Source organism: Mastomys coucha, unplaced genomic scaffold, assembly GCF_008632895.1.
Source record: "Mastomys coucha isolate ucsf_1 unplaced genomic scaffold, UCSF_Mcou_1 pScaffold14, whole genome shotgun sequence".
NCBI lineage: Eukaryota > Metazoa > Chordata > Mammalia > Rodentia > Muridae > Mastomys > Mastomys coucha.
Genome location: NW_022196896.1, coordinates 50,172,150 through 50,195,061, shown reverse-complemented (window position 1 = coordinate 50,195,061; position 22,912 = coordinate 50,172,150). Strand labels below are relative to the sequence as shown.

General features: G+C 43.2%; 2 protein-coding genes across 2 annotated transcripts in view; one reads left to right on the top strand and one right to left on the bottom strand.

Moving 5' to 3' along the window:
- The first annotated feature begins 208 nt into the window (after positions 1-208).
- On the top strand, positions 209-6,893 carry LOC116089092 (glutathione S-transferase alpha-5-like). Its single transcript, XM_031368809.1, has 5 exons — positions 209-260; positions 1,357-1,489; positions 2,472-2,613; positions 4,310-4,441; positions 6,525-6,893. The coding sequence occupies exons 2-5, from the start codon at positions 1,368-1,370 to the stop codon at positions 6,642-6,644; spliced, it is 516 nt and encodes a 171-aa protein (XP_031224669.1). The 5' UTR covers positions 209-260; positions 1,357-1,367; the 3' UTR covers positions 6,645-6,893.
- Positions 6,894-15,512: 8,619 nt separating this feature from the next.
- LOC116088231 (glutathione S-transferase alpha-5) overlaps positions 15,513-22,912 on the bottom strand; it is a 32,995-nt gene continuing 25,595 nt past the window's right edge. The window contains exons 4-6 of the mRNA XM_031366985.1: positions 21,589-21,730; positions 17,900-18,031; positions 15,513-15,886 (exon numbers count right to left, since the gene is read on the bottom strand). Coding sequence (XP_031222845.1) covers positions 15,767-15,886; positions 17,900-18,031; positions 21,589-21,730 — 394 coding nt within the window. The 3' untranslated portion in view covers positions 15,513-15,766. The remainder of the gene's footprint in view (positions 15,887-17,899; positions 18,032-21,588; positions 21,731-22,912) is intronic.

Genomic DNA, 22,912 nt, shown 5'->3' with positions numbered 1-22,912 from the left:
CAGTAAGGAGAAGCAATGAGATGTGACCACAGCTCCTTTCCTAAAAGGAGTCCTGCTATAAGTTTCTGTAAGCCATGACTAGCTCACCTGCGTACATGACAAGTTAAAAAAAATAGCTTTCTTATTTCATATATTCTATGGACAGGAGCCTTTAAAGTGAAAAGTGAAATTAATTGATAAAGACTTATTTACCCTTTCTGTTTTCTAGTTTGAAGAACAATTTCTGAAAACTCAGGATGACCTGGCAAGGTTAAGAAATGGTAAGAAACTGACCTAAATGTTCCTGAGAGGAGTTTCTGGTGGAAGCTTTAAACATTAACATACCTACCTAATTCTTGTGTTCATTGATGGATAACGTGTTGGATTGTAAGTCACAGTTCTCTATGAGCAGATCTGAAAATCTCTCGGTTAACGGAGCTGAAAAGCTCTTTGTGTCTGCCAAGAAACCATCCCCAGATCCCCACGGATGTCCCTTCTCTACTTCCACATGCTCACTGTAGTTAGCTCAGGCTCCCACAGTGACCTCTATCCACATACAACTCACTGGATGCCAGGAACAAATATGTCAATCACTGACCTTGAGTTCTAACAGGCTTAACAAACTAATTCGCTATAATACTGAATTCTGGGATTAACAGAAAGATTATGCTAGTTTTGTGGAAGTCTATGAAAGAGGATATGGGCTGGAGAGAGTGCTCTTCCAGAGGTCCTGAGTTCAATTCTCAGCAACCACATGGTGGCCCACAACCATCTATAATGGGATCTGATGCCCTCTTCTGGTGTGTCTGAAGACAGCTACAGTGTACTGATATACATAAAATAAGTAAATCTTAAAAAAAAGGAAGAAAGAGGATAAGGGGAGAAAGAGGGAGGGTAGCACCTATGGGTGAGGGTCACGTGTCCCTTGGTGCTAATTGAAAAGCATGCACTACCCCTTAATGTTAAACACACAGGAACCTACATAGAAGCAGGTTCATAATTTTTCTTTGATGTCACAAATAACTTGAAAACTTTAGGACTAACTCTTTTTTTGTAAGGAAACCTGTTGACAGTACAATTATACCTCCTTCACCTTCTTCCTAAAATATACATGAAGTTGAAATAAACACGTCACATCCTGTCAACAGATACAGTATTAGTGTTCACGGTAAGAAATAAAAAACACCAATAAAATAATAGTCTACATCTTAGAAGACACTAAAGAGGCAGGAAACCAAAAATTAAATGCTGTTTCATTGAAAGTTACCAAGTAATTAGTTTTTAAATTTTCAGTCATCTGATCAAATATTTTGTCTTGAATGTATGTAACCATAGATTTTATGACTTATTCTCCTTTCTCTTTGCTTCATTCAATAGATGGCAGTTTGATGTTCCAGCAAGTGCCCATGGTAGAGATTGATGGAATGAAGTTGGTGCAGACAAGAGCCATTCTCAACTACATTGCCTCCAAATACAACCTCTATGGAAAGGACATGAAGGAGAGAGCCTTGTATGATAGACTTTCTCTGGAAAAGATTTCATCCTCTCTTAAGTGAACAGAACCATGGCAAGAGATTCATGAACACAATGGTGTTGTGTGCTTAGGTGTACATCTACTGACATCAGTTAGGAGGAGTTCCATGGAGATGGAGGGGGGGGGTAGACTATGAGGGGTTAGAGATGTGTCATTGTAGAATAGGAGATGTTGGAATCATGTTTCCAAAAGATTTGTTTAATCTTTAGAAGTGATATTCTAGAAAATAACTTCAGACATAGGCCAAGTCTTTGACAGTAAAGAAGGGATCCAAAGAGCTGACCTTCTAGTTCTGGCCATTACAAGACATATAATGATAACTATAACACTAGGTTACCATCTAAATCTACATACAGTCAGCCTGCTTGTGGCTCATAAACAGAGACACCAGGGTTGCATGAAGCTTTTTGTGGGAACTGAAGGCTCCTTGGAACTGCCAAGACTGATCACAAGGTCTCTTTTCTCCTGTGATAGAATCACTCACTTAAGCTAATGTCCTCTGTGGAACTCTGCGTTGTTTCTCAAAAGGCTAAATATCAAGTCACCAGCAGTTCCATTAATAGATAAATACACAAGAGGAATGAAAATACTTGCTCAGGAACAATTGCACAGGAATGTACTCAGATGTGCTATTTATAATGTTAAAAAAAAAAATGTTACTGGATGTGGTAGAGTTTGCCTTTAATCCCTGAACTGGGTGACAAAGGCAGGAAAACTGTTGTGAATTTAAGGACCACCTGTCACCATAATAAATTATAGGCCAGCCAGAATTACATAGAGAGCTATTGTCATTTTTTTAAAAGTCTAAAAGAATTGCTAATCTGCAAATAAAATCAGATTACTATTACTGTCTCCATAGCACCATCTGGGGTGAACTATTTTACCACACCTGTTTATATCCTTAGGCAATGAAATCTGAAGAAAGAGAGCTTTGGCAAAATGCTTGTTTGTTTTTCAGCATTGACATGTACACAGAAGGTGTGGCAGATCTGGATGAAATAGTTCTCCATTACCCTTACATTCCTCCTGAGGAGAAAGAGGCAAGCCTTGCCAAGATCAAAGACAAAGCAAGGAACCGTTACTTCCCTGCCTATGAAAAGGTGAGTGGAAGCTGACCTTCTACACATCCAGAGGGTCTAGTAGTCCTCGGGGGACAGTCTCGAGCAGCCAAAGTTGTTACAACGAAATGCCAAGCACTGTGTGAATTAAGCCATATGATGGGTATAAAATCAAGACCGTGCAGATGTTTGGTCAAACTTGTTCCTTATTTTGTGGATGCCTGTCTTCTCTGTCTTCAATTGTGGTATGGGAAGTCTCTGGAGTCTGCTTGTTGGGAGCAGGGATGCCATTCATGAGCACTTAACCTGTAAGATCCATTTCCCTCTCAAGGGTCCTACTTACTAACAGAGTCTTGCTATGGGCTGGAGATCAGTTCAAGGCTGTCTGTATTTTGGGTTACACAGGAGAATTGATCCAAAAAAGAGCTACTACAGGATTGAACTTTGGTTTCTCAGCAGCAGATAAATTGAACTCCGAACCCAGTTTTTCAGAGCATCTTTTTGTTACACAAGAGGCTTTTTAGGAAATCAATTTCCATGTACCAAAACCTCTTATCTGATCTAGGGGGTTGCCTGAAGAAACCATTACCTAAGCAATTCTCAGATATATGAGAGAAAGAGTCCCTGGTTTACCAGGTATGTCTCAGGACTAAGTGATGCAAAGGCTTTAAGAGTCCTTCAGAAGAGCAACCTCATAAAATCTCAAGTAACAACCACTGACTATTAAAGGCCACTTCAAAGCCCCTAGGTGCCTTCATTCCAGAATTCATGCTGGATCGTATGGCTCTGCTAAGATTCTGTTATGCAAGACATGACTAAAACAGAGTGAGTTTGAGGCAAACCTGGGCTATATGAAACCTTGTATCCAAAATATGAAGAAGGAAAGGAAGAAAGAGAGAGAGAAAGAGAAAGAGAGAGAGAGAGAGAGAGAGAGAGAGAGAGAGAGAGAGAGAGAAAAGAAAAAAAGGAAGGAAGGGGGAGGGAGGGAGGAAAGGAAAGAAAGAGAGGAAGGAGGAGAGAAGGAAGGAGAGAGGGAAGGAAGGAAGACAGAAAGAAAGAAACAAAGTAAGTTTAAAGAACACACTTTGTATTTGATGGCAAAGCCAACATTCTGTGGCGCTGGCTTTCTTGTATGTATTCATTCCTCCCCATCTCTGTCCACACACTCTTCTTTCCACTAGTTAGCCATGGTATTTCTTTTCTAGCATTTAAAAATTAATTGTAGACATGTATGCAGTTAACCCTTTGATGCTTCAGCAGTGCTGAGGATCCCATAACATAAAGAGATGACAGTCCAGGCTTACTGTAGATGTCATAGACATGAGAACACTGTCAAGCAGAGAGGAGGAAGGTAGTCACTGAAACGGTCTATGCATGTGTGAGGGGTACAGTCACACAGTGAAGTCACTTCCCACAAAGAGACTACAGAGTACAGAGAGGGGTCACCCCTACTTGTCAGGGCTTCACCCCTTTAGGGTGGGTAGGAAGAAATAGTGCAGCTGGAGCTAGGAGCTTGGCACACCTCTAAGATGTAGGGAAGGACAGATGATAGAAGGATGGACAGAGATCTGCTTCTTGATTATATCATGAGCCAGGGCCTAGAGACAAGAATGGGGCTCCATATGCACCTGACAAGAGAGCAAAGGGACATTTGATATGAGAGGCTCAGGAGAACTCAAGGGGCCCCCGTCTGATGCCAGTTGTCTTTAAGATCTAAGTAACATCTTGGATTCCTCAGGTGTTGAAGAGCCATGGACAAGATTATCTTGTTGGCAACAGGCTGAGCAGGGCTGATGTTTACCTGGTTGAACTTCTCTACCATGTGGAAGAGCTGGACCCGGGTGTTGTGGACAACTTCCCTCTACTAAAGGTACTCTGCTTCATCTAGGACAGCCAATGCTGTATTTATGTCACTGAATCCAATATTTTAACAAGAAGATTAACAGTGATGTAAGTTCCAGTGTTGCTGGAATTTCCAGCTCCAATAAGCCCATATAAAACCACACAGTCCAGGTATTATAATTATAAGTTAGATGCCTAGATTGGGCACATCTAACACTATACTAACTTATTCCCCAGCAATTCAGCAATGCTCCTTTCATTTTCTCCTGGCCACGTGGTTCTAGTCCATCATGACTCCTTCTTTCTCTTTTTCATCTTCTCTCCTTTCCCTCTCGTTCTTTTCTCCTCTCTACCTGCCCCCACTCTCAAACTTGCAGTCCCATCTTTCCCCTCCACTGCCCAATCACAGGCTCTAGACTTTATTAACCAGTTAAAATAGAGAGAAGGTACACATGAGATCACCTGAGTTCAAGATGGGCTGCTCATCAGGGGCAGCCCCTCTTGGGGAAACAGAATTCCCATCAGAATACAAACAGCATCAGGACCACCCACAACATTCCAGTTTCTTCCTGCCTGCACAACTACCCCTCTCCTCCAGCCAAACCTACAAAATGAGATTTTAGACCCTAGTTCCAAGACATGTAAAGAATCCTGTTACGTGAGGAAGTGTGAAGTGGATGCTACCTCAGGACACATATTTTGTCTTGTACAATGGAAAGAACCCAGGATTCCACTCTCTCTCTCCACATCCTATCCCACCTTGGACTTGATCCTGATTTCATGGGATTCTCTCTATCAAAGGTGCAGCTTTGTCCTTCCACGCTGAACCTATCTGGAGAGGTCTTCTTCAGCCTTCTACATCAACAAACACTCTATTTCTCTATAGAGTGGCTTCACTTCCTAGATCACATTCCACCTTCCTTATTTATTTATTTATTTATTCATTTATTTATTTATTTTATTCTTTGAGGTATAGCCTGTCACTGAGCCTGGAGCTCATCAATTCAGCTAGGCTGGCTGTCCAATGGACTTCTGAGCTGTCTCTCCCCACCCTCCGCACCACAGCACTTGGTCAAAGACACATACTACTCTCCTAGGTTATATGTGGATCACAGGATCAAACTCACATCCTCGTGCTTGCAGAGCAGGCACTTTGCCCACTGAGCCATTCCTAAGCCCTCCTGCTCTTTTTATTTGCCTTTGTTTTCTGTGGTGCTCATGAGTAAACCTTGCATCTATGGGGCAAGTGCTGTACCACTGGGCTACACTGCCAGTCCCTGCTACTCCCATTTTTTCTTTCTCAGTAAAGGTTGGTAGTGACTGGATCCGGGCTCTCCTGTTCTCCTTTCTACTACCATTTCTGAAGCTATTATCCCAAATCATCATTTTTATCTATTTGGATATGTTTATGTATCAGTATCTGAGAAATAAATTGTTCATCCTTAAAGTTGACAGAAGTGATGAGTCTGCAGGATTAATGTGCAAAGAAAATGGGAACAACTCAGACAAAATCAATCTTTAACATATATTGGGGCAAAGCTCCATTTCCTTCCTGTCTTAGTCAGGGTTTTTATTCCTGCACAAACATCACAACCAAGAAGCAAGTTGGGGAGGAAAGGGTTTATTCAGCTTACATTTCTACATTGCTGTTCATCACCAAAGGAAGTCTGGACTGGAACTCAAGCAGGTCAGGAAGTAGGAGCTGATGCAGAGGCAATGGAGGGACGTTCCTTACTGGCTTGCTTCCCCTGACTTGCTCAGCTTGCTTTCTTATAGAACCCAAGACTACCAGCCCAGCGATGGCACCACCTACAAGGAGCCCTACCCCCTTGATCACTAATTGAGAAAATGCCTTACAGCTGGATCTCATTGGAGGCACTTCCTCACTTGAAGCTCCTTTCTCTGTGATAACTCCAGCCTGTGTCAAGTTGACACAAAACCAGCCAGTGCACTTCCTCTCATCTTCACTCTCTCTGGGTGTCTGTCTCCAACCTCCACCCTGGTGCTGATGGAGGGGCTCTGTTGGTCGTTTGACTGGCAGAGGCACAGGGCAGGGCAAACAATAACTCGTCCTTCAGCTGCTCTCTGAGGCTCTGCTTTGTCTGTTGCAGGCCCTGAGAACCAGAGTCAGCAACCTCCCCACAGTCAAGAAGTTTCTTCAGCCTGGGAGCCAGAGGAAGCCTTTCGACGATGAGAAATGTGTGGAATTAGCAAAAAAGATTTTCAGTTAATTCAGGCAGCTGTGGATACACACACAAAGCCAGTCTTCTAGAGCTTTGCCACAATGAAGTGTTTTGACTAAATGTTGACCTTTCTTACTGGGAGGCTAACAAGTTTTCTGAGGCTGCTGTGTTAATTCATACAGACATGACTGAGGAGGAATTGCTGGGATGTTATATGGTCATAGTCAAAATTGAAATCGTGATCACTTCCTCAGATAATACTTCGAATTTCAATAAAAACTGAACAAGCTTCTTAGACTCTCGAGTATTCAAACAATGTCATGAAATATTTGTAATGCCCTTGTCAAACAGAGGAGAAACCCTCATATCAAACTCTGTCTATGCAAAAATCTTTCCGTAGGGAGAGTGCCCTTCTTGACTAAGTACACACATACATGCATGCTCTCACACTGTAAAGAACTGTTTTCCTTCAACTAATTAACCTTTTTATATTAATTACTGAAACAATATATTTATGTTCAGTATAGAGCAGTCATTTCTCCTGGGCCTGCATGCATTATATATATAGCAGGCACAATCATTCACCCTGCCCCTGAGGCTCAGAATTTATGATTACAAAAGTAAAAAACAACTTGGGAATTCCTAATACAAAATTAGACATTCTGTGTGTCCCATTACTAAGGATACTAGAACAATGTGCCACAAACCTTCTGCCTTAAAATAATATAAGCTTACTGCCCCACAGTTCTGGGGGAGGTGTGTGTGTCTGAAATCGAAGTCCTAGTGAAGGCTTTGAGGAAGGATTCTTCTTAGCCCCTTCCTAGTGCCTTCTGGTAGCCAGCCATGCTGAAATTCCTTAGTTTGTTGATAAATAACCCAAATCTCTACCTCCATGGTTACATGACAGTGTGTGTGTGTGTGTGTGTGTGTGTGTGTGTAACCCTCTTCTTATATCAGATTATGGGCAATTTAATATGACCCCAATTTAGAGTGTATATATGTAGAGACCATTTTTCCCGATGAGGTAACATTGACAGAAATTACAGCTAGGACTGAAACACTCTCTAGGATGGAATTTATCCTAAACTCCAATGGTGGGAGCAATTAATTCTGGATGTATACCTTATAGAGATACTGCTGCTGGACACGGAATGAGAGGTTATACAGTTACTGTCCTTTCTGCTATGACCTATGAAAAGTGACTTAAAGAACAACAGGTGTCTTTTGGCTTACACTTAAAGAGCACAGTCCACTCTGCAGGGAGGTGTGATGGCGAGAGTAGCTTTAGCTGTTCTATCAGGAATGTGTAGCAGCTACTCATGTTCCCTACACAGTCAGAAGGCAGAGAGAGATGGATGCTGTCAGTGTGACCATCTAATTCCAGAGTCCAGGTTGAGCTCCCTACTAATGATGTGGCCTCTGGTCATCCATGTGACCCACAACAGCCATGGGAAGATGTTGGTAATCGCTGTCATCCTTTCTCACAGGGAACCTGCAAAGTGAAGTGTGAATGTAAGGGAGATATCATCCACCTCTGAGCTAATTGTACATATGCCTATTCTCAGGTCCCTGTTCCATTTCAAGGTCTTCCTTCTTGCTCTAACTGTGAGACAATTTACAAGCCTCTCCCTAACTCTTGTCAATGATCACATGATTTTTTTTTTTTTGTCTTTAAGGCCTTTGAGTGTGTGTGTGTGTGTGTGTGTGTGTGTGTGTGTGTGTGTGTGTTTGTGTGTGTGTGATATGCATGTAGTGCTCACAGAAGCCGGATGGGGTGCCATATCACCCTGGAGCTTGGGCTGGAGTTACAGATGATTGTGAGCTGCTCTGTGGGTGCTTGGAATTGAACCCAAGTCCTCTGAAGGAACAACAACTATTAACCTCAACAACTATTAGCAATTCTTAAACAACCGTGCCATTTCTCCAGCCCTTTGCCCATTTTGCTAGTCTGGTCTCTCCCTCCCCACTCGCTCCCTTTCTTTCTCTGCTTCTTCAATGTCCAAAATATGCTTCAGTCTCAAAAATCACATGTAGTGAGAACTTTCCCCAAAAAAGATATTTGGAAAGGTGAGAGTCAGAAAGAAAACACAAGGAAAAAAAAACCCACATATCCTTTAAGGTGAAAGGGTCCCAAGGTTAGTCTTTCATCCAGGAGCAATGTCTGATGTTTAAGCTTGCATTCTAGTGTGTTTTGCCCTGGATTTGAGAACCTGAAAGGCAGGACCCACAGCTTTCTATCCATATGACATAGTCACCAGCTATTCCCTACCACACAGCATAGGCAAAACAAAGACAGTGAACAAAAATTAACTAGAGAGGAGGTTAAGGAATCCAAGGGCGTCTCCTCAGGACTGTGAAATAGAGCCTCACATTTGTATTCTTTGTGCTTATAATAGAACGTTAAGTTTCATTATTTTATAAATCAGTTAGGAATTCAGAACTCTCCTCTTATGGTGGACTCTTATTAACTGACAGAAGAAGAGTTTTTACATGAGATTCAATAGGACTGGAGAGAACAATAAAAATATTTCCTTCTCATGATTTGGACTCACAATGGCTCACAATGGCTTCACAACACAGTTGCTGCCCCCCAGAAATTTTGTAGCAATCTCTCAAATTTTCAATTTGTTTCCTGTAAAAGAAACAGAGTATAAGGTGTAGAAAAAAAAAGATATTTGTAAAGGTAAGAGAAAGAAAGAAAACACAATGTAAAAAGGTGCATTGAACTGGGCGGTGGTAGCGCATGCCTTTAGTCCCAGCACTTGGGAGGCAGAGGCAGTCAGATTTCTGAGTTCGAGGCCAGCCTGGTCTACAGAGTGAGTTCCAGGACAGCCAGGACTACACAGAGAAACCCTGTCTCGAAACAAACAAACAAACAAACAAAAAAGGTGCATTGAAGGGAGGGAAGGAGGATTGGGTTGGATGGGAGGAGGGCTTGGGAGAGATAAAACACAGATGCTGCCTACAGCACAATAAGTCTGGTAACATCAGGATCTTGTCTGAACAGATGTGCGAGCACTCACATCTGCTCAGTATCTCACACGAAAATGAAACACGATTCTATCAGTCTCATCAGAAATCCTCAAAGATACTGTTCCTGAGATGTGATTTTACATTAATGTGATGTGATGTGTGTGTGTGTGTGTGTGTGTGTGTGTGTGTGTGTGTAAATTGATTTGGGAAAAAAGGAAGGGGTGGGATGTTGTTTCTTTTTGCTAGGCTTGAACTTTAACACTGCGCCCTTGCAGTTTCGCTTGAGATCACACTGAGCCCTAAGACACCATGTCCTCCTGGGCTCAGCCTGGAGCTGGTCAACAATCATTGCTCCACTGGACCCTGTACTAAGGGTTCCTCTGAACAGCCCTCACTGCTCTCAGCTGCCTGCACTCCAACAATAGTCACAACTTCCGTGCCTCCTCTTCTCCAGCTGCCCTGACCTCAGCATCCATTTCTCTCCAAGGCACATGAAGTATATGGCTCAGAGAAAGAGTATTGTTTTTTCCAGCTAAACAAGACACGGGCAGCCTGCATCCAGAGAAGGAATGGGCGCCATGAGCCTCTGAATTACAGCCACCAGTGTGCAAGTCTTCCACAGCAGACACCACCCTTCCCGTTAGTCTCTGAGTCTTTGTTCAGTCTTTCCTATAATCATCCTCACTGCCCCCTGGGAGGACTGTTTGACCTCACACTGGCAGGCCTGGGAGAACTCAGGGCAGAGTTTCTAAGTGTGCTGAAGAGCAGAGCATGCCCACACTTCAAGGGCTCTCCTACAGGAATATGCACAGCCTTGCCTTCCTGAGAGCTCCACATTTCCGTTACTGAAGAAGGCAGCAATTTGGAAATAATCCTGCTACTCACCAGCAGAGGATAAATCCTTCTCTTGTCTATTTGCTTGCCTTGGGCCTCTTCAGTGTCCATGATGCAAACACACTGCACTCGGCCACAGCATCACATGCCAGGTACCCTACCATGTGCCTCACCACTCAGTCACCTCTAATGTGTCTGTGCCCCTACCCACACACCCACCCCTGTTCCCAGTGTCCTCAGAACCAGTTCCCTAGTTGGGCTATCAGCTCTCTCTCTCTGAGATCAAGTCAGGGTAAAATCCCCTGAACCAGGGACTCCAGTGCTCTAGGCTCTGCCACCTGTTCCAAGAGGCTGAAGAAGGGCTCTGAGACTGGTTAGCCTCTGCCACCTGTCCCGAGAAACTGAGACAAGGGCAATGAGACTGGGAAAGGACCTTTACTCATGATGTGATATCAGAGAACAGAGGTCTGGTGAACGAAATTCCATCTACAAACCGCCTCAGTGATGCAAGGGCAAGGGTTGGAGCTCTGCAGGACAGGTTTCTGGTGGTGTTGCTCTGGCTGATCATCACTCTAGCTGTCACCTCAGGGTCTGCCAGTGATGGCCTTTTGGATGCCAACAAATCCTCCCATGCTCCAGCATTAGTTTCAGTCCTTTGTCTAAGACGATCATCAGTTAGCCCCGTGGCTTCTAAAACCCAAAGAACTGGGGGTAGCTGAGGAAAGCTCAGAAAGAGGGGAAAGAAATAAAATAGGATAAATAACAAAATCCACGTAGCTCCCCCCACACTGCCCCCCATCCAAGTCTTTCTCAGAGGCTCTGAGGAAAGAACAAAGGAGCCTAGTTCTGTGTCCTTGCTCTGGAGCAGGCTTGGCAAGGGTGCTCTGGGGCTGAGCCATGGCCTTGAAGGAATTATCTTAGCTAGCTTGCCCCAGAAGAGACTGAAATTATCAGGCCCAAGGCTGCTGTGTGCTGGGACAGCTCTTGAGATACCCTGGGTTTTGTGCAACATTGTTTGCTCACCTCCTACTTGTGACTTTGTCTCATTGTATGATGGAATCTGCTGACTCTGTCCCGTTCCTCCCCTGGAAACAGTAATACAGAGCTGTACTCATTAATATAAGTGTTCTAGGCATAAGACAAAGCTTCTGCAAGACCGTTCCCCTTTCCCCCAGCGTTTATCCTTTCTACACTTCTCATCCTCTGGCACCTCCACCTCAGGATCCCATCACTGAGGAAGGACCTGCGCTGCTACTCCAGGTCAAGTCCCCCAGCTCCTGGAGAACAAATGACAAGAAGCCAAGAAAGGAGGGACAGCCTATCATGTGGATTCAGTGCTCCCAGTCTCCAGGCATAACCAGAATCTTTGCATTATTGGAGGCTTCCACAGTAACAAGGGCAAGGACACAAACTCGAGGCCTGGGACCTCGCTGGGACCTTGCCTCCCCTGGACATCCGTCCTTAGACTCCAACATCCAACAGATGCCTGTCCTCCTGGGGCTCTTCCCATCTGCTTCTCTCTGCCCTGTTGTGCTGTAGACAAGCCTGGGTCTTACAACTGTTCTGAAACTGCTTCCTACTGCCTTGCACAAAGATAGTGCTCAGTAAATACTTGTTGGGTGGAAAGGGGTTTAAATATGCTTCATTGAACGTCCAGATGACAGATTTACTCTACGTCAGTTGTCTCCTTGGTATGCTGAAACACCAAGTAACATGGAAAGATTATTATTTCTGCACATTAATACTTCTCTTGAAATGTACCTTTACTTTGAACTGACACACAGTAACTACACATATTTATGGGGTAGAGTGTGGCATTTCAGTATCTTGTATTTAATATTTTATCAGCAAATTAGGGTAATTGGCATAGCCATTACCTCAGACATTTATTCCCTGCCCCCACTGGGGCCATGCAAAATCCTGTATACTAGCTACTGAAGAATGTAGAGTAGTTGCCAACCACAGCTGTCCCACTGAGTTGTGGGACATTAGACATTGTTCCTCCTACACAGCAACACTGTGAACCCTATAACGTCTCCCTCTTCACATCATTTCCAGGTTTTGGTAAGATTTTAGCTTCCATATATAAGCGAGAACACATGGGATTTGTCTTTCTGTGCCTTGAACAACGAATGTTTCCTGAACACTCAATGTGTGCCAGGCACTATCCTGGTACTCCAATTCATTTTGGAAGTAACCACATGAGCTAGACATTTCTAGTATCCTTTTCTAAAATGGAGAAACCAAACCACAGAATCTGGTTTTACACAGGTAGGAATCCTTGATATCAGGGAGGCCGAGGTATGACTTCTTTTTACAAAGTAGTACATGGGGCTTCTTGTGAGATGCTCACAGGGAAGAAGAGAGTGCGTCACAGGTGCACGGTGCACTGTGGTCACTAGGTGTGGAACCATTCAGCAGAAGGACCCTCCATGGAGATCTCAAGCACTCCACCCACACTCTGTTCACCTTGTTCAACCCAGTACCTCAGGTCTCAGAAACGGGATTGCATAGGCGCCAACAGTGAGAATTCCCCGATTCTGAAATCTTGGCTTTGTGTCATTTGAACATTGTCTGCTTTCTCTGCACCTCAGTTTCCTCACCTGGGAAACACTCACAATGATAGCACTGCCCTCATAAAGCCTGTGTGGTGATTGGCTGGGGCGATATGGAGTCACTGCCCTCATAAAGCCTGTGTGGTGATTGGCTGGGGTGATATGGCGGTCATGTGCTTGTAGCTCGGAATTGTCTTTCTCATTACCCTATTGTTGTTTCTTTTAAAAGTAAAAATAAACCTTTTCCATTTGTTTTGTCTTCTATTTTATTTTAATTCGTTAAGTGCTTCCCACCCCGCACAGGGGAGAGTCTCCTATGCAGTCCTGGGTGGCCTGGAACTCATTTTGCAGACACCACTGTGGCCTCAAACTCACATTATCTACCCATGTGAGGTTACAAAGATATGACTCTCGGTAGTCAGCCACTCTCTAGACCCCATACCCAAGAGTATTTTAGTAACACAAATTGGACTCTTTGGAGGAAGGAAAGAGAGACAGAGAGGCAGAGACAGACAGACAGACAGACACAGAGAGAACAAAAAATGTGTTGGAAGGGAGGTAGGTAAGTTGGCAGGGGAGGATCTGGAATGAGTTGGGTGAAGAGTATGTTAAAAATACAGGGAATTCTAAAAGAATTAATAAAAACATTATTAAAAAATTACCAGGCTGGAGAGATGACTCAGTGGTTAAGAGAACTGACTACTCTTTCAGAGGTCCTGATTTCAATTCCCAGCAACCACATGGTGGCTCACAACCATCTGTAATGGGATCTGAATCCCTCTTCTGGTGTGTCTGAAGGTTGGACACTCACATACATTAAATAAATAAATAAATTTATTTTAAAAATTAAATAAAATTTTAAAAATTACCAATTAATTTAGGATTTAACAAGCTGTCTCACTTTGGGGAACATGGAAAGTGAAGAGCGTGGCCTATGGATCCAGTAGCTAGAAACTGATTCCCTATCTTCTTGGGGCTATCTTTTATTGCTTCTTGGGTAACTGGGGTTAGGGACTCAATGGAACCTTTCTCACCACTGGAGGTGCTTTAACTGTTGGATGAGTCACACCAAAATGTCACTGACAAAACACTTAATTTTGGCCCAGGGCTCCATTATAATGCATAGTGATTTACTATGGGTTTCAACTGAATGTGTTGGCCCCTGGAAAGTCGCTGTGGACTGTACCTTCAAAGTGTAAGCCAAAATAAAATCTTCATTCTATAAGAAATTGTTGAGGTTTGGTCTTTTGCTATGTATTGTAATGCTAAATACTGGTCCCCAAGACCTGGTTGCCCCAGGGATGAGAGAATCCTCACATAGACCCAAGTGACCTTGCTCCCTAAGTTATCCCTGATTGGTGAATAAAGTTGCCTACAGTCTATAGGTAGGCAGAAGAGAGATAGGTGGGTTTTTGGTTTCTAGGCTTTGGTTTAGAGGCAGGACACCATGTGGAAAAGGGAGAGGAAAGAGAGGAAGGAAGACACCATAAGGTAAGGGATAGTAAAAACTGGCCATATGAGCTGGCCAGTCAGAGGAAGAGCAGCCCATGCAGAAGATAGCAAGTCATAACTCGGGGTTATTGATAGGGAGGTCTAAACTAATAGCTTAGAGGGTAGACATCTGTTCAAGTCTTGTGTTGATTAAGGCTTAGTATAAATATAAAAGTTGTGTATCTTTTATCTGGGAACTGAATGATCAAAGGTTGGGTAGAAACACCCATTGAGATTAAATATTATTTACAACAAGAAACTTTTCTCACTTTTTTTTTTGTCATAGTAGAAAAAAAAAAGTAACTACTATTTCTTACACTCAGAGTCTAGCAGGCGTATTTCTAGGTATGCACCTGGAACTAACTGTTCTGTAAGATTTCAGGATAAATTCTGTCCTAGAGAATGTTCCATCTGGTCTACATGCAATTCCTGATAATGTCTTCTGGAAAAACAATCTCTACAGATGTGAAGATTTGAGGGCTTTATCAACCAACCAAGGTATTTCAGCATTGCTGGCCATCAAGCTAGGGAGGATTCTTTCTTAAAGCCTTCAGAGAGAACCTGGTGGATCTCAGACTTAGATGTCAGACATCTCCCCCAGAACTGAGGAAGAATAAGTTAACATTATTTTAAGATACAAAGTTTGTGGTATGTTGTTATAGAAACCTTAAGAATAGGACACACAGAATGTCCAGTTTTGTATTAGGAACACCTAAGTTTTTAATACTTTTATTTCAGAAATTCAGAGATTCTGTGGCCGGGTAAATGATTGTCCCTGCCATGTCCATCATTCATGCAGCTCCAGGAAGAACGATTGCTCTATGTTGAACATAAAGGTATTGTTTGTGTAACTGAATAAGAAAACCATTAATAAGGTGTAGGAAAACAGTTCCTCACAGTTTGAGTGTACACACCTCTGTTGTGGATTTGGTCAGAAAGAGCACACTCTCTATAAGGAAAGATGATTTTTGCATCAGCCAGAGTTTGACATGAGGATTTCTAGCTAACTCTGTTTGACAAGGATATGACAGGTGTTTCATGACAATGTTTGAGTACTCCAGAGTCTAAGAAGCTTGTTTTGTTTTATTGAACAGTAGGAAAATATCCAAGGAAGTGATCAATTTTCAGTTTTAACTACAACTAGACAGCATCCCAGCCACTCCTCCTCAGTCATGTCTGTATGAATTAACACGGCAGCCTCAGAAAACTCGTTAGCCTCCCAGTAAGAAAGGTCAACATTTAGTCAAAACACTTCAGTGTGATGCAAAGCTTTAGAAGGCTGGCTTTGTGGGAGCAATGTATCCATAGCTGCCTGAATTAACTGAAAATCTTTTTTGTTGATTCCACACATTTTGCATCATCAAAAGGCTTCCTCTGGCTCCCAGGCTGAAGAAACTTCTTGACTGTGGGGAGGTTGCTGACTCTGGTTCTCAGGGCCTGCAACAGACAAAGCAGAGTCTCAGAGAGCAGCTGAAGGACGAGTTATTGTTTGCCCTGCCCTGTGTCTCTGCCAGTCAAATGACCAACAGAGCCCCTCTATCAACACCAGGGTGGAGGTTGGAAACAGACACCCAGAGAGAGTGAGGATGAGAGGAAGGAAATGGAGCTTTGCCCCAATACATCTTAAAGATTCATTTTGTTCGAGTTGTTCCCATCTTCCTCTTTGGACTTTAGTCCTGCAGACTCATCACTTCTGTAGACTTTAAGGATGAACTATTTATTTCTCAGATACATAGATCCAAATAGAAAAAAAATTGGTAGTAGAAAATAGAACAGGAAAATCTGGATCGAGTCACTACCAACCTTTACTGAGAAAGAAAAATGGGAGTAGCAGGGACTGGCAGTGTAGCTCAGTGGTACAGCACTTGCCCCATAGATGCAAGGTTTACTCATGAGCACCACAGAAAACAAAGGCAAATAAAAAGAGCAGGAGGGCTTAGGAATGGCTCAGCGGGCAAAGTGCCTGCTCTGCAAGCACGAGGATGTGAGTTTGATCCTGCGATCCACATATAACCTAGGAGAGTAGTATGTGTTTTTGACCAAGTGCTGTGGTAAACAGGGTGGAGACAGACAGCTCTGAAGTCCATTGGACAGCCAGCCTAGCTGAATTGATGAGCTCCAGGCTCAGTGACAGGCTATACCTCAAATGAGTGAATGAATGAATGAATGAATGGATGGATGAGATGGAAAATGGTCCAGGAAGACATCCTATGTCTACATCTGGCATCCATACACATAAGCGCATGTGCACACCCCCCATATGAACACATTCATCTCACACACACACACACACACACACACACACACACACTCACACACACACGGGAGTTGTTGGATTGTGGAAATATGTTTGTAAAGGAGGCCTCTGTAGAGAGAAATGTATGTTGTAGTGGTGAATAGTTAATCTGCACTGAGCTCCCGATGGCTGATCATACTTCTAGCCACCAGCCAGAGTTCTCTGGACTTGTGAATGAAAGACACACACACCAGATTACTTTTGACATACGCCTTGTTAACATTATCTAAATCTATATTTTATCTTTGTTGCCCCAGACCTAAGCTGGGAAGGGGCCTCTGGGGCTGCTTTCCTGACTTCTACATATCAGTGGGCCTTTAAGTCTGATGTCTCTGCTTCCCCATCTTATCATGGTCCATCCTACACCCATCTCTTGGCAGAGTTTAGAAAGTGTTAACTAAGGAATACTGGAGGGGTGTGAATGCTAGCCGTGGGGAGGTTTGGAAGTGTCCAGTCATTGAGTTAATCAAGGTATATCAAAATTAAGCTGACGTATGTGTGCATGAGTGTGTGTGTGTGTGTGTGTGTGTGTGTGTGTGTGTGTCTTTCATTTGTGAATCCAGAGAACTTGGGCAGGTGCCTAAAAGTGCAATCACCAGCTGGGAGCTCAGTGCAGATTAACTATTCACCACTACAACATATTTCTCTCTATGGAGGCCTCCTCACAAACATATTTCCACAACAGATTAACTATTAACTAACAGATTAACTGTTAACTAGTTAACAGATTAACTATTCACTGCTACAAAAATACAGTGTCTGAAGATGTAGAAGCTTGAATAAGACCTCTCCAGATAAGTTCAGTGTGGAAAAACAAGACTGCACCTTTGATAGAGAGAATCCCATGAAATCAGAATCAATTCCAAGGTGGGATAGGGTGTGGGGGGAGAGAGTGGGGTCCTGGGGTTCTTTCCAATATACAAGACAAGATCATATGTCCTGAGAGAGCATCCACCTCAGATTTCCTCATGTAACAGGATCCTTTTCATGCCTCAGAACTACTGTTTAAAGTCTAATCTCATAGGTTAAAGGAGAGGGCTAGCTATGGAGGCAGGAAGTAACCGGAAGGTGCATCCTTGTCATCCTGATGGTCAACATATTGGTTCCCATGAGGTAAGATATGGGCTGTCTTCAAAGGGCTTACAATAGGATACCTTCAGCAAAGGGAAGTTGTCCACAACACCCGGGTCCAGCTCTTCCACATGGTAGAGAAGTTCAACCAGGGAAACATCAGCCCTGCTCAGCCTATTGCCAACAAGATAATCTTGTCCATGGCTCTTCAACACCTGAGGAATCCAAGATGTTACTTAGATCTTGAAGACAACTGGCATCAGACGGGGGCCCCTTGAGTTCTCCTGAGCCTCTCATATCAAATGTCCCTTTGCTCTCTTGTCAGGTGCATATGGAGCCCCATGCTTGTCTCTAGGCCCTGGCTCATGATAAAATCAAGAAGCAGATCTCTGTCCATCCTTCTGTCATCTGTCCTTCCCTACATCTTAGAGGTGTGCTAAGATCCTAGCTCCAGCTGCACTATTTCTTCCTACCCACCCTAAAGGGGTGAAGCCCTGACAAGTGGGGGTGACCCCTCTCTGTACTCTGTAGTCTCTTTGTGGGAAGTGGCTTCACTGTGTGACTGTACCCCTCACACATGCATAGACCATTTCAGTGATTACCTTCCTCCTCTCTGCTTGACAGTGTTCTCATGTCTATGACATCTACAGTAAGCCTGAACTGTCATCTCTTTATGTTATGGGATCCTCAGCACTGCTGAAGCATCAAAGGGTTAACTGAATACATGTCTACAATTAATTTTCAAATGCTAGAAAAAAAGTATTATGATTAACTGGTAGAAACAAGGGCAGATAAAGGGGAGGAATGGACACATTGAACACACAGGATGTCAATTTTGTCATCAAGTAGACACTGCATGTGTGTTCTTTCATGTACTTTCTGTGCCACGCCCACTCATCTACTCCAGTAAAGTCTGCAGTGTAAGGCTTGAAGGCCTGATCACGGACCAGAGGCGTACAGCTTCAAAGGGAGTTTGCCTCCTAGGTATTCAGTCAGTTGCTGGTATCTCCTAACTCAGACGTGTTCCAGATTAGTCTTTCTAATACTCAACATGCCTTCTTATTCAGGCATAAAGGTGCCCCAAGAAATGATTTGCAAATAGTTAAAACTAAGATTAAACATTGTTCCCTGGCCAGCACAGCATTCTAATATATCCTAATTTATTACCAACCTGTTGTTAGCTTGGAATTTCTCACAAGGAAACTGCCTTATCAGACAGGGTGTCCTCAGAGTTTGGAATAGAGGTCAGGCACTATTGCTAAATGTAAACATAGAATTCTCATAGTCCCACAGAAGACAGAATTGTTTTACATACCAGAGAATAATTGAAGGGTTTCCCTCACTTAAGGGCATTCTCAAGAACTGCTAGATTGGGACTTCCTGGTGCTTGCCTCCATCAGACCCAGAGAATTAGCTTGGGACTGCCAAGATAGCCCCTGCAGGAAGGGACACCACTGCTCTTCCGCTTCTCACCTGGATGTCTGATCTTATCGACCTTGATGTGACTGCCACTTCCTATGTGACTTCTGTCTTGCTGTCTGATCTTATTGACCTTGATGTGGCCCTCACCTGCCTATGTGATTTTTGTCATTTGCCTTGTTTTCTGTATACTATATAAGCCCAGTTTTCACTTTGTGCAAATACATTCAGATTCGAGATTCGGGCATTCAAGACAGACCATTCGAGCTTTGAGCCTCATGAGCTCTGCAGCACCCTGGGCCCAGAGCACTCGGGCCTGAGAGTACAGCGTCTGTCCAGAAGAGGTGGCTGCTTTAGACCCAGGGTGTTTCAGATGGCCTCAGATGTACCTCAACTGCTGAGCTGCCAGATTTTTCATTTCTCTTTTGTAATGACTGTAAAAGTCTGATGCCATTTTTGAGAAATACACTCAGACTCAGCACTTCCTTGTGTCGACTCTGTTTGTCACTCGCTGAATTCTTTGCCCACCTGACCAGAACTCTCAGGCCCGAGTGCTCTGACAAGAGGTCTCCACAGCAACCCAGTCTATGGCACTTTCTGTATGTATGTGTGTATGTCTGTATGCATGCATGCATATATTTGTTGAGTCAGATTTCCATGCAGTGCAGACTGGCCTCAAACACACTGTTTACTTAATCTTGTCTTGAACTGATTCTGCTTCTATACCTTGAGTACTCAGTACAGGCATGTATCACCATGCCTAGCTAAACTTTTCTAGATGGATGAAAGTTTTTAGAAAAAATATTATGGTAATAAGTAATATTTGCCTAAATAGTTTGTCCATGTCAAAGTCTTAAGAATGAAGAAAAAATTTACATAGCACTACCTATTAAATATAACATGTCGTCAAATACATATTAGATTAGATATACATATATAAATATAATTCACTGCTTGGGAAAAGGCAAGCTGTAATGAATGGAGAGCATCTTTTCATGGGGTTCATCCTAATCTGTCAGCATCACAAGAGCCAGGAGTAAGAGTCTAAGGGAATAATGATTGGTGTTCTTTTCCATACCCTAGATCTGACACCTGAGCAATGAATTAGTATTTGTTGAATTAATGAAAGAATAACCTAATACAAAGTAAGTTTTTAATCAAGGAAAGGGGGGATTGAAATGTGGTATTTGCTAAAATATCCAGCATTATCGAAATCCTGAAGACAAAAGGGGAAAGCACCATACACAGCGAAGTGAAACTAGATGAACTCCTGTGGTTCTTCCTCTATGTGCTAGACTCCTGCCACCGTCACATGCTTAGAATTATTTCTTATGTTCAGTTTGACCTTAGGTAATTTTATTCTGAAACACGGCCTCTTCATTTGTAAATGGAATTCTCAGGAAGATGTATACATACAACAAACACACATGTGTAAAGACAGAACTTATTTTACTTTGTGTAACTTCCTTTTTAAAAATCTTAGCGCCATGTTGCTAATTCTGGCAATTTTTCGCCTTCACATCTCTGCCCTGTCTCTTCCCTTCCCTCTGTCAGTATTATGTAGACACTTCAAATCTATCCTGAAACAGAACAATATTCTTCTGAGGGCCAGCTGTTTCACGCCTCCATACATCAGGGGCAGAATATTTTCTGATGTATTACTTTCATCATTATGCTCTTGAGTTGATTTTGAAAATGAGGGTATTCTGTTTAATCAAGAGCAGCCCCTAGTGTGGCTCGGATGCTTACATACCCCAAGTTCTAGTTGTGACTGTGAAATCTTTCAGAAAAACTTTAGGGTAGGTCACAGCACAACAAAAATTTTTGAAAAAAATAAACTATTTCTCTCTGCTAAAACTATCCCAAATGGGCCTTCGCATTGTATGTTTATACAACACCTCCAATGTTTGAGTGCTGAATTACCAATAGTGAAGTCCGTTCTGGAAGTAAAGACCAACAACCCAAGAACACCTTCTTTCTCTGTTGTGATTGAAGATCTGTGTCTGACCCCCCCCCAAGTCAAGATGCAAAGAACCCCAGCCCACAGCATGGCGCTGTTAGCAAGTAGGACCCTTGAGTTAATAGATTAACTATAGGTTAATGCTCATGGATGGCATCCCTGCTCCCTACAAGGGGAACTCTAGTGACCTCCCATATGCCATCTCCAATTGAAGATCCATGAAGCAAGGAGCAAGTCTAGCCAGGCACCAATCTGCAGGGTGTTGATGTTATACTTCATAACTTGTCTTAACAGGCTTGGCATTTCTGTTATAGCAACTTTAGTTGCTCAGGTATCCCCCTGAGGACTATCAGACCCTCTGAATGTGCAGGAGGTCAGTCAGCTTCCACTCACCTTTTCATAGGCGGGGAAGTAACGGTTCCTTGCTCTGTCCTTGATCGTGGCAAGGCTTGCCTCTTTCTCCCCAGAGGGCATGTGGGGGTAATAGAGAACCATTATCTCCAGATCCGCCACACCTTCTGTGTACATGTCAATGCTGCAAAACAGACAAGCATTCTGCCAAAGCACTCTCACCTGAGGTTTCATACTTAAAAGATGCAAAAGGCAGTGGTAAAATCGTTTACCTCTGACGGGGCTGTGGAGTAGCAGTAGTAGAAATCTGATTTTTACTTGCAGATTAGCAATTCTTTTGGACTTTTAAAAACATATCCAGAGTCTCTCTATGTAACTCTGGCTGGGTTGTGATTCCTTATGTTGACAGATTGGCCTTAAACTCTCAGCAGTTTGCCTGCCTTGGTCGCTGCGCTCAGGAATTAAAGGCAAATTCCACCACATCCAGTAACATTCCACTTTGAATGACTTGAATGTCCAGCAGAATGTCTAGCAAGTAATGTTCTTCTCTGCATCTAGTCTTTGGTTAACACTTGGCTCATTTTTTTAACACTATAACCGGCACCTCGAAGCGCACTCCTGTGCAATTATTCCTGAGCATGTATTTTCATGTCTCTTATGTATTGATCTAGCAAAGGAACTGCTGTGTTATTGGTGGCTTGGTGCTTAACCTTTGAGAACTAACCCACAGTTCCACAGAAGACTTCTGTTTGAATGGAGTGGATGTAGAGAGAGGAGATCTGACGATTAGTCTTGGCAGCTTCATTCAGTTCCTACGAAAAGCACCATGTAACCCTGGTGTCTCTGCACCAGACTCTATGAGCCACAAGCAGGCTGACTGTATGTAGATTTAGATGGTAACCTACAGTGATGGTTACCGTTATATGTCTTGTAATGGCCAGAACTAGAAGGTCAGCTCTATGGATACCTCTCTTTACTGTCAGTCAAAGACTTGGCCTTTGTCCAAAGTTATATTGACTAGAATACTGCTCCTAAAGATTAAACAAATCTTTTGGAAACAGGATTCCAACATCTCCTATCCTACAGCGACACCTCTCTAACACCTCATATTCTTCCCTCATCTCCATGGTACTCCTCTTAACTGACATCAGTGTGTACATTCAAGCCCACCTCCCCATTGTGTTCATGAATCCCCTGCTATGTGTGGGACTGTGAAAGGCAGCCTGTTTTTCTGGTCAAGCTAGGTTTAAACACACTGGAGACACAGCAGGTGTTCCTGCAAGGGACAGAAGGCCCATTTGCCATGCTCCCAGACACCAGGCTCCTGACATAAGGCCCCAGCTCTATAATTCTGTGGCCATCATTC

What these genes read in the sequence shown, in the direction of transcription:
- LOC116089092 (XM_031368809.1), top strand. Translation starts at nt 1,368, where the DNA reads ATGTTCCAGCAAGTGCCCATGGTAGAGATTGATGGAATGAAGTTGGTG. An exon ending in GACATGAAGGAGAGAGCCTT is followed by an intron (nt 1,490 to 2,471) that starts GTATGATAGACT and finishes TTTGTTTTTCAG; the next exon opens with CATTGACATGTACACAGAAG. An exon ending in ACAACTTCCCTCTACTAAAG is followed by an intron (nt 4,442 to 6,524) that starts GTACTCTGCTTC and finishes TGTCTGTTGCAG; the next exon opens with GCCCTGAGAACCAGAGTCAG.